Raw genomic sequence first — 14,249 nt, 5'->3', positions numbered from 1 at the left:
CAGTTTTTCACAATTCCTGACATTTAATCCTAGTAAAAATGCCCTGTCTTAGGTCAGTTATGATCACCACTTTATTTTAAGAATGTGAAATGTCAGAATAATAGTAGAGAGAATGATTTATTTCAGCTTTTATTTCTTTCATCACATTCCCAGTGGGTCAGAAGTTTACATACACTCAATTAGTATTTGGTAGCATTGCCTTTAAATTGTTTAACTTGGGTCAAACGTTTCGGGTAGCCTTCCACAAGCTTCCCACAATAAGTTGGGTTAATTTTTGGCCCATTGCTCCTGACAGAGCTGGTGTAACTGAGTCAGGTTTGTAGGCCACCTTGCTCGCACACACTTTTTCAGTTCTGCCCACACATTTTCTATAGGATTGAGGTCACGGCTTTGTGATGGCCACTCCAATACCTTGACTTTGTTGTCCTTAAGCCATTTTGCCACAACTTTGGAAGTATGCTTGGGGTCATTGTCCATTTGGAAGACCCATTTGCGACCAAGCTTTAACTTCCTGACTGATGTCTTGAGATGTTGCTTCAATTTATCCACATAATTTTCCTTCCTCATGATGCCATCTATTTTGTGAAGTGCACCAGTCCCTCCTGCAGCAAAACACCCCCACAGCATGATGCTGCTACCCCCGTCCCTCACGGTTGGGATGGTGTTCTTCAGCTTGCAAGTAACCCCCTTTTTCCTACAAACATAACGATGGTCATTATGGCCAAAAAGTTATACTTTTGTTTCATCAGACAAGAGGACATTTCTCAAAAAAGTACAATCTTTGTCCCCATGTGCAGTTGCAAATCATAGTCTGGCTTTTGTATGGCGGTTTTGGAGCAGTAGCTTCTTCCTTGCTGAGTGGCCTTTCAGGTTATGTCGATATAGGACTCGTTTTACTGTGGATATAGATACCTTTGTACCTGTTTCCTCCAGCATCTTCACAAGGTCCTTTGCTGTTGTTCTGGGATTGATATTCACTTTTCGCACCATAGTACGTTCTTCTCTAGGAGACAGAACGTGTCTCCTTCCTGAGCGGTATGATGGCTGCGTTGTCCCATGGTGTTTATACTTGCGTACTATTGTTTGTACAGATAAACGTGGTACCTTCATGCATTTGGAAATTGCTCCCAAGGATGAACCAGACTTGTGGAGGTCTACAACTCAGAGGCCCTGAGTTTGAAGGTAGGCCTTGAAATACATCACAGGTACACCTCCAATTGACTCAAATGATGTCAATTAGCCATTCAGAAGCTTCTAAAGCCATGACATAATTTTCTGGAATTTTCAAAGCTGTTTAAAGGCACAGTCAACTTAGTGTATGTAAACTTCTGACCCACTGGAATTGTGATACAGTGAATTATAAGTGAAATAATCTGTCTGTAAACAATTGTTGGAAAAATTACTTGTGTCATGCACAAAGTAGGTGTCCTAACCGACTTGCCAAAACTATAGTTTGTTAACAAGAAATTTGTGGATTGGTTGAAAAACGAGTTTTAATAACTCCAACCTAAGTGTATGTAAACTTCCGACTTCAACTGTAATATAATTTCTACCCATTTGTAGGATAAATAAATATACAACATAGTAATTTCTAACACAGAATTAATTAAAAGATGCTGAAGGTGGCTATCAGTGCCCTCAAAACATGGAGGTGCATGATGCTTCTGTATGTGTGTGTGTGTGTGTGTGTGTGTGTGTGTGTGTGCATTCCTGGATGTCTGTCTGCGTAGGTCTGTCTGTGCATATTTGTGTGCGTCTGTGTCTGCGTGCCTGTATCTGTGTGTGTGTGCCAGGTACCCACCAAATCTCAGAGAGCATGATGCTGGGGTTGAGCGGGGACAGCAGGTATGAGAGGGCCTCAATGTATGCCTCCTGTTTGATACACAGCTTCATGTCGTCTGTCATCTGCTGGCGCGACGTCTTCTGCCAGCCCGACTTCACAAAGTCATTCAGAGCCTTCATCTTGTTCAGAGCCTCATTCTGCACAGAGAGAAGAGGAGGAGGGAGTACAGTGCCTTGCAAAAGTATTCATCCACCTTGGCGTTTTTCCTATTTTGTTGCATTACAACCTGTAATTTAAATGGATTTTTATTTGGATTTCATGTAATGGACATATAAAATAGTCCAAATTGGTGAAGTGAAAGGAAAAAAATAACTTGTTTAAAAAAATTCGAATAAATAAATAACGGAAAAGTGGTATTCACCCCCTTTGCTATGAAGCCCCTAAATAAGATCTGGTGCAACCAATTACCTTCAGAAGTCACATAATTAGTTAAATAAAGTCCACCTGTGTGCAATCTAAGTGTCACATGATATCTCAGTATATTACACCTGTTCTGAAAGGCCCCAGAATCTGCAACACCACTAAGCAAGGGGCACCACCAAGAAAGCTGCACCATGAAGACCAAGGAGCTCTCCAAACAGGTCAGGGACAAAGTTGTGGAGAAGTACAGATCAGGGTTGGGTTATAAACAGATATCTGAAACGTTTAACATCCCATGGAGCACCATTAAATCCATTATTAAAACATTGAAAGAATATGGCACCACAACAAACCTGCCAAGAGAGGGCCGCCCACCAAAACTCACGGACCAGGCAAGGAGGGCATTAATCAGAGAGGCAACAAAGAGACCACAGATAACCCTGAAGGAGCTGCAAAGCTCCACAGCGGAGATTGGAGTATCTGTCCATAGGACCACTTTAAGCCGTACACTCCACAGAGCTGGGCTTTACGGAAGAGTGGCCAGAAAAAAGCCATTGCTTAAAGAAAAAAATAAGCAAACACGTTTGGTGTTCGCCAAAAGGCATGTGGGAGACTCCCCAAACATATGGAAGAAGGTACTCTGGTCAGATGAGACAAATTGAGCTTTTTGGCCATCAAGGAAAACGCTATGTCTGGCGTAAACCCAACAACTCTCATCACCCCGAGAACACCATCCCCACAATCTGTGGTATGACTTAAAGATTGCTGTACACCAGCGGAACCCATCCAACTTGAAGGAGCTGGAGCAGTTTTGCCTTGAAGAATGGGAAAGAATCCCAGTGGATAGATGTGCCAAGCTTATAGAGACATACAGTGAGGGAAAAAAGTATTTGATCCCCTGCTGATTTTGTACGTTTGACCACTGACAAAGACACGATCAGTCTATAATGGTAGGTTTATTTGAACAGTGAGAGACAGAATAACAACAAAAAAATCCAGAAAAACGCATGTCAAAAATGTTATAAATTGATTTGCATTTTAATGAGGGAAATAAGTATTTGACTCCTCTGCAAAACATGAGTTAGTATTTGGTGGCAAAACCATTGTTGGCAATCACAGAGGTCAGACGTTTCTTGTAGTTGGCCACCAGGTTTGCACACATCTCAGGAGGGATTTTGTCCCACTCCTCTTTGCAGATCTTCTCCAAGTCATTAAGGTTTCGAGGCTGACCTTTGACAACTCGAACCTTCAGCTCCCTCCACAGATTTTCTATGGGATTAAGGTCTGGAGACTGGCTAGGCCACTCCAGGACCTTAATGTGCTTCTTCTTAAGCCACTCCTTTGTTGCCTTGGCTGTGTGTTTTGGGTCATTGTCATGCTGGAATACCCATCCACGACCCATTTTCAATGCCCTGGCTGAGGGAAGGAAGTTCTCACCCAAGATTTGACGGTACATGGCCCCGTCCATCGTCCCTTTGATGCGGTGAAGTTGTCCTGTCCCCTTAGCAGAAAAACACCCCCAAAGCATAATGTTTCCACCTCCATGTTTGACGGTGGGGATGGTGTTCTTGGGGTCATAGGCAGCATTCCTCCTCCTCCAAACACAGCGAGTTGAGTTGATGCCAAAGAGCTCGATTTTGGTCTCATCTGACCACAACACTTTCACCAAGTTCTCCTCTGAATCATTCAGATGTTCATTGGCAAACTTCAGACGGGCCTGTATATGTGCTTTCTTGAGCAGGGGGCCCATGCGGGCGCTGCAGGATTTCAGTCCTTCACGGCGTAGTGTGTTACCAATTGTTTTCTTGGTGACTATGGTCCCAGCTGCCTTGAGATCATTGACAAGATCCTCCCGTGTAGTTCTGGGCTGATTCCTCACTGTTCTCATGATCATTGCAACTCCACGAGGTGAGATCTTGCATGGAACCCCAGGCCGAGGGAGATTGACAGTTTCTTTGTGTTTCTTCCATTTGTGAATAATCGCACCAACTGTTGTCACCTTCTCACCAAGCTGCTTGGCGATGGTCTTGTAGCCCATTCCAGCCTTGTGTAGGTCTACAATCTTGTCCCTGACATCCTTGGAGAGCTCTTTGGTCTTGGCCATGGTGGAGAGTTTGGAATCTGATTGATTGATTGCTTCTGTGGACAGGTGTCTTTTATACAGGTAACAAGCTGAGATTAGGAGCACTCCCTTTAAGAGTGTGCTCCTAATCTCAGCTCGTTACCTGTATAAAAGACACCTGGGAGCCAGAAATATTTCTGATTGAGAGGGGGTCAAATACTTATTTCCCTCATTAAAATGCAAATCAATTTATAACATTTTTGACATGCGTTTTTCTGGATTTATTTGTTGTTATTCTGTCTCTCGCTGTTCAAATAAACCTACCATTAAAATTATAGACTGATCATTTCTTTGTCAGTGGACAAAATAAGCAGGGGATCAAATACTTTTTTCCCCTCACTGTACCCCAAGAGACTTGCAGCTGTAATTGCTGCAAAGGTGGCTATACAAAGTATTGACTTTGGGGGGGTGAATAGTTATGCACGCTCAAGTTTTCTGTTTTTTTGTGTCTTATTTCTTGTTTGTTTCACACACAAAAAATATTTTGCATCTTCAAAGTGGTAGGCATGTTGTGTAAATCAAATGATACAAAGCCCCAAAAGATCCATTTTAATTCCAGGTTGTAAGGCAACAAAATAGGAAAAAGTCCAAGTGGGGTGAATACTTTCGCAAGCCACTGTATTGATAAAGTTTTGGGATAGTACAGTGAGATATAGTAGATCGGGAGAAGGGATATAAAGAGGGGCACACTCTGAGGAAATGTAAGGGCAAAGACAGCAGAGGCCGAGGTGAGACTAGTAGCGTTGTGTGTGTGTGTGTGTTGGTGGGGTTGGGTCTGGGGGGAAAGCTAGTGATGAAAGTCACACAGTACATTCTCATTTAGGTTCCCTCCCTGCTTGAAAGGTTTCCCGCAAAATATCTCACTATTTGCACGTTTTATGAGCGAATGTTTGTTTTTTTAGTGGTGAATGTAGTTTTTTCCACCGGTTGTATTGTTCTTATACTGTCCTGAGCATTAATGTCCAAGAATTCAAACTAGCATAATTTTCATCACTATATGTTGGCTAAACATTGGCATGATTGACGTGTCACTATTGTTGTCTATTGGTAGGCACATGAGTTATACAGCCAGCCGCACCAATGTGTCGGAGGAAACACAGTTCACCTGATGACCGAGGTCAGCCTTCAGGTGCTGCCACAAGGAGTTGCTAGAGCGCAAATACCCCCCCTAACCCGGACGATGCTGGGCCAATTGTGCGCCGCCCTATGGGACTCCCGATCACGGCCGGTTGTGATACAGCCCGGGATCGAACCCGGGTCTGTAGTGATGCGCCACTCGGGAGGCCTAGCACATTAAGTTTTGTCATGGCTTGGGGGTAATTAAAATGACCCTGAGCCAAGCAGCCACATTATGAAAACAAGTGATTTTAACTTTAAGATTGTATGAATTTTACATGAAATATACAAATACTAACTTTAAATAGCCTTGGGGTCCTGTACAGTGCCAAATAAGTTGTAAACAGATATATTCTGGGCACCATCAGACTATTCAGATGTTTTAAGAGGTACCGAATGGCCATGCACAAACAGGGGTGTTACTGTAAATATTTGTTACGTACATAGAAATACTTATATTTCTTGCAAAATTATTACATATGTCTATGATATGATAATTCATAAACATTAATTATTTAAAAATTAAGGTAATTTATTTTGTTTATTTTTTAGGTGTTACATTTGACCCCAGCTACTGTTACAATTTCCCCTGGCACGGCAGCAAATGTAACGTCCGGACTTTTCGGATTAAAATCAATATTGTGATACGACCGTCTTATATACAGACCTTTAAATGGTATGAATGATTAGGAGACAGATGTACGTTTCTTATATAAAAACATTACTGGCCTAGTTCGAGTGGTCCCTGAGCAATAGAGTCAAATACAAAACATGTTACAATTGCCCCCAGTCTCCCCTACTCCTCTATACATGCTATTTCTAAGGAATGTCTAAGAATGACCAAGTATATAGTCTCAAGGTGTGCTCACCTGTTTCCATAAGCTCTTGATGTGATAGATGTTGCCCCTGCAGTAAGCCTCTAGAATCAGTCCGAAACGCAGACTGACTGAGGATACATGCATTTCTGACCTGGAGTGAGGACAAAGGCTTCTGTCACAACTTCTACCAACACCACCCGACAACACCACCTTAGTGTTCAATTCATATACAGAGTTATAGTGCTTGTTCCACACGAAAGCGCACACACGTGCACATAGCCAGGCGCGCACACACAATGTAATACTAGAAAAGACATATGAGAAATACAAATAAATATGAAGAACACAATAAGTAAGTAAGCATACTATATAAAGTGTCAGTTCCAATACCATATTTACATGTGCATGTATACTGGAGTGATGGAGGTAGATATGTATAGGGGTAAGGTGACTAGGCAACAGGATATAAGATAAACAGAGTAGCAGCAGCTTGTATGTGAGTGGGTGTGCGGGTGTGTAGAGTCAGTATAAATGTATGTGCATATTATGTGTGAGTGAGCAGATGGAGTGTGTGTGTGCGTGTGTAGGGCCCTGTGAGTGTGCATAGAGACAGTGCAAAAATGTAAATAAAAGGTAAATAAAGATACAAGGTTAACTCAGATAGTCTGTGTAGCTATTTTGTTTGCTATTTATCAGTCTTATTGCTTGGGGATCGAAGCTGTTCAAGAGCATGCTCCACTGCAGCCCCGTCGATGTGGATGGGAGCGTGCTCGCCCCTTCGTTTCCTGTAGTATACGATCAGCTCCTTGGTCTTACTGACGTTGAGGGAGAGGTTGTTGCTCTGGCACCACACTGCCAAATCACTGACCTCCTCCCTGTAGGCTGACTCAACGTCGCCGGTGATCAGGCCTACCACCGTCGTGCCGTCAGCAAACTTGATGATGGTGTTGGAGTCGTGCGTGGCCACGCCATCGTGGGTCAACAGGGAGTACAGGAGGGCACTAAGCACACACCCCTGTGGGGCCCCGTGTTGAGGGTCAGCGTGGCGGAGGTGATGTTGGCTACCCTCACCACCTGGGGTCGGCCCGTCAGTAAGTCCAGTATCTAGCTGCAGAGGGAGGTGTTCAGACCCAGAGCCCTAAGCTTGGTGACAAGCTTGGAGGGGACAATGGTTTTGAACGCTGAGCTGTAGTAAATGAACAGCATTCTCACATAGGTATTATTATCTAGGTGGGTGAGGGCAGTGTGGAGAGCAATTGAGATTGCATCTTCTATGGATCGGTTGGGGCGGTAGGCAAATTGGAGTGGGTCAAGGGTGTCTGGGATGGTGAAGTTAATGTGTGCCATAACCAGCCTTTCAAAGCACTTCATGATTACTGAAGTGAGTGCTACAGGGCGGTAGTCATTGTGGCATGTTCTTGGGGACAGGAATGAAGGTGGTCATCTTAAACCATGTGGGGATTACAGACTGTGTAATATGATTCCACCTTATTCCTATATTGTCCTTTTGCTCATTTGATGACTCTGCAGAGGTCATAGCGGGACTTCTTGTACTTATTCCTGTCTTCGGCCGTAGCATCAGGGTTGTCTGTGAAGGCTCTGTGTGCGGTATCTCTGTCCTTTAGTTTAGAGCCAACCTTGGTGTTAATCCAGGGCTTTTGATTGGGGAAGCAGTGAACCCTCACCGTGGGGACAACGTCGCCGATGCATTTTCTAATGAAGCCAGTGACGGAGGTAGTTAGCTCGTCAATGTTATCGGAGGAGTATCTAAACATATTCCAATCAGCGCTAGGCAAAGCAGTCCTGTAGCATAATCTATGATTCTGGTGACCATTTCTCAACAGAGCGAGTCACGGGTACTTCCTGTTTGAGTTTCTGCTTGTAAACAGGAGCAGGACTACGGAGTCATGATCTGATTTGCCGAATGGCGGACGAGGGAGGGCCTTGTATGCTTGCTTGTGGGTAGAATAACAGTGGTCTATGACTTTATCGCCCCTAGTGGAGTTGGAGACGTGTTGATGGAAGTTGGGTATCACGTGTCTTAGTGACGCGAAATTAAAACCAGAAAAGCAGCCTCTGGATGTAGGTTTTCTTGCTTGTTTATAGCTTTGTATAGTTAGTTAATTGCCAGCTTGCTATTTTTCTTGTCACGATAACAGCTGAAAACTCCCTCGGGAGGTTGAATGGTTGGTATTTGACCATCAGGTATTCCAAGACGGTGAACAGTGGGTCGACACTTCCTGTGACTAATCAATTAGGCTATTTAAGCTCTGAATACCACATACCCAACTTTATCAGGAGGAGTTATCCTGAGCCTATTTGCAAGGTGTTTACAGAGCGGGAAATGCAGAAGTATTTTCTTTTTCGCTATGATCAGCTCGTCAAAAATTAATGGATACAAACTTGAAACCACTGATCATGACCACTGGATTAAACTCATGGACAGCAGTTGTGAGTAGCCTGATTGTCCATTCCATATTGTCCATTTTACTTTGATCTGTCCTGTTTTTAGGATATGTTGTTTGTTCGCACACGCATGCGCACATGCACACAGCCTTACCTGAGATGCCAGAAGAGGAAGTGGCCTATCCTCTTGTTGGAGAGGGCTCTCTCTAGCAGGAAAGTAGCCAGGTCACAGTCCAGGTAAGACTCATACTTCAGAACCTGAACCAACTGCAGCAAGTACTGGAGCAGCTCCTCATCTCTGCTGGGAGGTAGATTAAATGGGGTCATTTACAGCAACATTTTCACAACATTGTAAAAACGATAATTTTTTGCCAGCTGTATATAGTCTTTGAGCAACCAAGTTATTGACGGGCATCCAGTATGGTTGGAACTTGTTGACACTTCTAAAAACCAATTTTCCACTTGTTTCAAATTCTTAACATTAATTTCACACCATTGTTAAAGTGGTACCACTTGTTTTTATTTGTTATTTGTACCACTTGTTTCTATTTCAGGAGATATTTTTTTGTTGAGAACCTATCAAAAACGAAAAGCATAAAAGAGGTAATGGCAAGAGCCAAATGTTTCCCAGACATGGATTGAGCCTAGTCCTGAACTAAAAAGCACTTTCAATGAGAATTCTCCATTTAACATAATTTTTAGTCAAGGCTTAAAGCTGCAATATAAAACTTTTTTGGGGACCTGACGAAATTCACATAGAAATGTGTTTTATATTTTTATCATTCTCATTGAAAGCAAGTGTAAGAAGCGGTAGATCTGTTCTATGTGTGCTATTTCTATACTTCTCGTGCTTAAGTTTAGTTTTTGCGTCTTTTACTTTCGGTTTTGTACAACAGCTTCAAACAGATGAAAATACAATAGTTTTGGTTATGTAAAATATATTTCACAGCGGTTTAGATGGTACAATGATTCTCTACACTATGCTTGTTTTGTCACAAAAACTGAAATTAGGCAAACTATTAGAATTTTAGCAACCAGGAAATGGCGGAGCGATTTCTGCATAGTGCATCTTTAATCTGTGTCCGGGAAACTACCCCTAAGGTTACAGTACCTCAGCTTCCTTAGGCATCTGATGGTGAAGGAGCGGACCATTGGGTCAGGGAAACTGTAGTCCAGCAGCTCCAGGGCATGGAGAGCAGGGAGATCCGGCCATTTCTGCAGAAAACCCACCATCTGGACACAATGGCACAGGTCAGACCTTGTCTTTTGACATTGAACCTACTGGAACTATAAATTCCTTTTCAGTATACATGCGCATTGCTAATGCATACTGAAAGCAGGAATCAATTTTAACATGATAATGGAAAATAATTACTTATTTAATAATCGCAAAAACAGCTGCACTATGAACTAATGCACTGCATGTCTATCACATCGTAACTAAATCTCTGGTTCAAACAAAGTTCCTCCTCACTGAAATGTTTTAAGAAAAGTTACAACATACAGGTAACTGCCAAAATAATGGAAACACTTTCGTAAATGAGGGATACAAAGTATATTGAAAGCAGGTTCTTCCACACAGGTGTGGTTCCTGAGTTAATGAAGCAATTAACATCCCTTCATGCTTAGGGTCATGTAAAAAAATGCTGGGCAGGTCATTATTTTGGCCGTTATTTTGGTTACCATGGCTATACCCCAATAGGATGACAATGCCCCCATCCACAGGGCACGAGTGGTCACTGAATGGTTTGATGAGCATGAAAACGATGTAAACCATATGCCATGACCGTCTCTTGTAGAATTTATGCCAAGGTGAAGCTGTTCTGGTTTGTGGTGGCCTAACGCCCTATTAAGACGCTTTATGTTGGTGTGTCCTTTATTTTGGCAGTTACCTTTAAGTCAAAGATGCAGATGATAATTTCCCTTGCAGTGCCTTAACTCACAGCTCAGTTGTCTTTGCGAGAGGAAAATGTTGCCCATAGTGTCCTACCTGTGCTACATCCTCGTGCTTATTCCATTTTGTGATGAGGAGAAGTTTGGACAGACTCTCTGGGTAGCGCTCCCGCACCACACCGCGTAGCTTCCACAGAAGCTCTTTCTCGTCCTCAAAGAACTCTGTGTAGTTCTTATTGTCTACTATTTCCTTTAGCTTCATATGCTGGGCAGCACAATACAAAGATAACAGGGAAGGGGTTGAGTGAACCTACTGTAGATCTGTAGGTACTAGCATGGTAATTTCTTAGCAATTAATGTATACTTTGATGTAAAAGTAGTTTTAAAAAACACTGGTAATTTTGAGGAACATAATTGATAAGTAATGGTATTGATAATGAATTCAAAGTTCAAACATACAATAAGATATAATATAAATAATAATAAATGGTTTATGCGTTTTAAAAAGTTGAATGTGGTTTTCAAAGGATTACTTTAATGTAATCTTATACATTTCAAACAAACAATAGAGAGTCCCTTACCTCCACCTTAGTGGCTATAACCTTCCCTCCATTTTTTTCTAGGTCCCTCAACTGAAAATAGGAGGTGCATACAAATGTGTAGATATCTTAATATAGCACTAAAAATATAATTCCAATGTCTAATTTCATAAAAGCTATAGTAAGATCTAATATATATATATTTTTTACATGTACAGTACAAGATGGTTACAAGTGTAATGGTTACAAATATACGAGATTGGTTACAAATGTACAATGTCAACTATTGAAACATGTGTGCAGTAAAAGGTGTACCTTGTCGAAATGGGGGTAGTAGAGAGGGTGAGGTCGGATATTGGGGAAGCGAATAAGGAGTCCTGCTGCACTATCAATGTTGGGATTTTTCTCCACTGTGCCCATTGGATTCAAGAGGTCGCCTTTATCATCTGTGATGCCAAATTTAACCGAAATAAACATATTCAGCTATTAGAGAAAAATCAATGTGTAAAAGCTGCAATCAGCAGGAGAAACAATAAAGCTTTCTCCCCGCCACTGTGGGATGGGGCTGAAGAAATGTAACCATTCTCAAATTCATAGACAGAGCTATGAACGCAAGGACTGACCATCCATGATATTAACATTATAGTTTTAACCATGTTTTGAGGCTATATAGTGTTTGTTTACATATACTTTGTTTACAAACATTTTTGGGGTTCTGTAGGGGTACCACAGTTGAACTAAGCTCAAATTCTTCAAGAATCAATAGGAACATATCAATAATTTGGATGTAACAACTGCTAAATGGATATAGCAACTGTTGATTGCCCTTTTAAGGCTCCAAGCCACTTAGCGGCTGGAAGCCTTATTCTTTTTGTGTGATTCTCCTTGCATGGGGCCAATGTCTAAAGGCCAGATAAAAAAAAAAAAAAAGGGAATACAAATAGAACACAGAGGGAGTTATTATGGGGCCAAATCCCGAACTGAATGGCCCGTAGGTGATGATATGATGATGATTAAAAGTCCAAAGTGCAGCCCCACAATTTCGTTTGACGTAGAGCTTCGAAAGTCTGTACAAAAGTGTTTCTCAGCATAAGGAAAATGTTTTGCCTCAAGGACCTATGGACCTCCACCATATCTGATTTTATTCCATCTTGGATGTTTGAACAAACATTGAAACATTTCATGAACCAAAAATCTGATTCACTCAAAACTATGAAAATATGGTAACAATCCCTGTCTCTACTGAGTTTGCAAAAAGCAAGAAATGTAATCAACAGATGACCAAGAAAATGTCAAATTTGTCCCCACCGCAAACCCAACGAAACTCAAAACTATTCAACTGTTCTTTGATTCATCAACATGATACTGATTGAGTGGCTTAAGGACACTACAAGAAAGGTCCACTCTGAAGCACGTATTGATATTTCCAAAATCATCACGACCACTTTTGCAAAGGAATAATGACTACATCAAACATAGCCACTCCAAACCAGTCGATGGCACTATAAAACCTTTACGTGCATCTTTTCAGTAAATGTAGTGGTAAAGTGTTTTGAATTGGTATGCGTGCACTACAGAGGTATCGTATCTAGTATTATTATTGTAGGTTGTCTAAATTGTGTAATTTGAACAAAAGTGAAACAGATTTTGACCAGCCTCACTCCTTTTTTTAGTATATCAGTAACAACATTTTTTAAAACAAGGAAAAGCCTTTATTTTTGTAGCATTTAAATGTCATTCCTTATCCCAGATATATAAAAAACAAGTTGCAAATGTGTTGTAATTCAAATTAAAAAAATGTGTGGCTAGGAGCCTTTGTTGCTGCTTGCAGCTATATTTAATTCATTTTTAAATGTATTATTACTACCTATTACCCAGTAATTTGCAGCAATTTAATGACAAACAACTATAGGTAAATAGTACAATGATTAAAATTGTATCGGAACAATGGTGTACATTTTGCAGTTCAGAAAACAACTAGCTTGTGAAGCAACTACTTAGTACAATAGCAATTTGCGATACTATGTAGCAGTGTGTGTTACTCTGGGTGGTATACTTCAATCCTTTTGAAGACGTGCAGTGGTTCCAGTGTGTGTGTGTGTGTGTGTGTGTGTAGTTCTACTGTACCAGGGACTGAAGGCCAGGTGGAGAGAAGGAACTCCCCAGTCTTCAGCTGATCCTTGTAGTCAAACACCATGGTGTTTACCCAGGCTAGTGGACAATCCTTGTGGGAGAAACCATAGAATGAGGTGACTGTTAATAAAGCACAGATTGAATGCCGAACTTCCATGCTTTTACTTCCTGCTTTGCTCCTCGGTTGAGGATAACAAAGGTTAAGGCAAGAGGATTCTAATATCCCATAACTCTTTGCATTCATGTGGAAGAATTCTAAAACTAAGGGACCAGCGATGCTAGTTAGCAATAGTGCTGGTCCCATGAATCTGTTTATTTTCGAAAGCTTCCGCATGTGAGGGACGTTGGACGTTGTCCTAACCTGGATATCCTCAACCTAGTTTTGCTCCAATCGGGACCCTCAAAATGGCCCCAGTCCATCCATTATAGCATCATGACTTGAATGGGGACGTCCATTCTATTCATTCTAATTCTATGGGAGAAACACAGTGGTCATGTCCAGTAAGGGAGAAAAAAAAGTGGAACGGGAGGTACTACCATAACTTGTCCAATAAGAACAATATTGTTTTTCTCATCCCGAAATGTTTTGCTACGGTGTGCCCTACTGAACACGACCAAGGTTGATAGTCATTAGCACACTATTTACAAATTCAAACTTTCTAACCTGTTTTCGTTTACATCTGTTTAGAAGAACCCAAATGTGTGAGCACATCTTGGGCTTCATTCAATCCAAATCAGTATGTGGCCCCAGGCTCTCAATACCACAGTTTAACTAAGTTGAAGCCCCACACGGTGTAAAAAATGTATAAAAATACAACTTGATATTCAATTCAAACTGGATATCTAGCTGCATGGGAGGAATGATGTGTTGCCATAAACTGGAAACTTACAGATTTATTAAATGGAGCCTCCAGTCTTTAAATGAATGACTGAGAATGGCAATGGTGCAATGAACAACAACCGACTCATTCTTGCACCACCAAAATGCACAGTCACTTTGCGAAAGTTTCCACTTAGGT

At 41.5% G+C, this 14,249-nt stretch overlaps 1 protein-coding gene across 7 annotated transcripts in view; it reads right to left on the bottom strand.

Moving 5' to 3' along the window:
* Positions 1 to 14,249, bottom strand: part of pik3cd (phosphatidylinositol-4,5-bisphosphate 3-kinase, catalytic subunit delta) — a 49,625-nt gene that overhangs the window by 12,009 nt on the left and 23,367 nt on the right. For 5 of the 7 annotated variants that reach the window (XM_041846339.1, XM_041846337.2, XM_041846343.2 and 2 more), the window contains exons 9-16: positions 13,225 to 13,321; positions 11,413 to 11,543; positions 11,140 to 11,190; positions 10,656 to 10,823; positions 9,777 to 9,898; positions 8,820 to 8,966; positions 6,311 to 6,410; positions 1,802 to 1,980 (exon numbers count right to left, since the gene is read on the bottom strand). In XM_041846339.1, the coding sequence (XP_041702273.1) occupies positions 1,802 to 1,980; positions 6,311 to 6,410; positions 8,820 to 8,966; positions 9,777 to 9,898; positions 10,656 to 10,823; positions 11,140 to 11,190; positions 11,413 to 11,543; positions 13,225 to 13,321 (995 nt within the window). The remainder of the gene's footprint in view (positions 1 to 1,801; positions 1,981 to 6,310; positions 6,411 to 8,819; positions 8,967 to 9,776; positions 9,899 to 10,655; positions 10,824 to 11,139; positions 11,191 to 11,412; positions 11,544 to 13,224; positions 13,322 to 14,249) is intronic. The other 2 variants (XM_041846342.2, XM_041846344.2) reach the window with 1 other exon arrangement.

Source organism: Coregonus clupeaformis, chromosome 24 (assembly GCF_020615455.1).
Source record: "Coregonus clupeaformis isolate EN_2021a chromosome 24, ASM2061545v1, whole genome shotgun sequence".
Lineage (NCBI taxonomy): Eukaryota > Metazoa > Chordata > Actinopteri > Salmoniformes > Salmonidae > Coregonus > Coregonus clupeaformis.
This window is presented reverse-complemented; position numbering and strand designations above follow the sequence as displayed.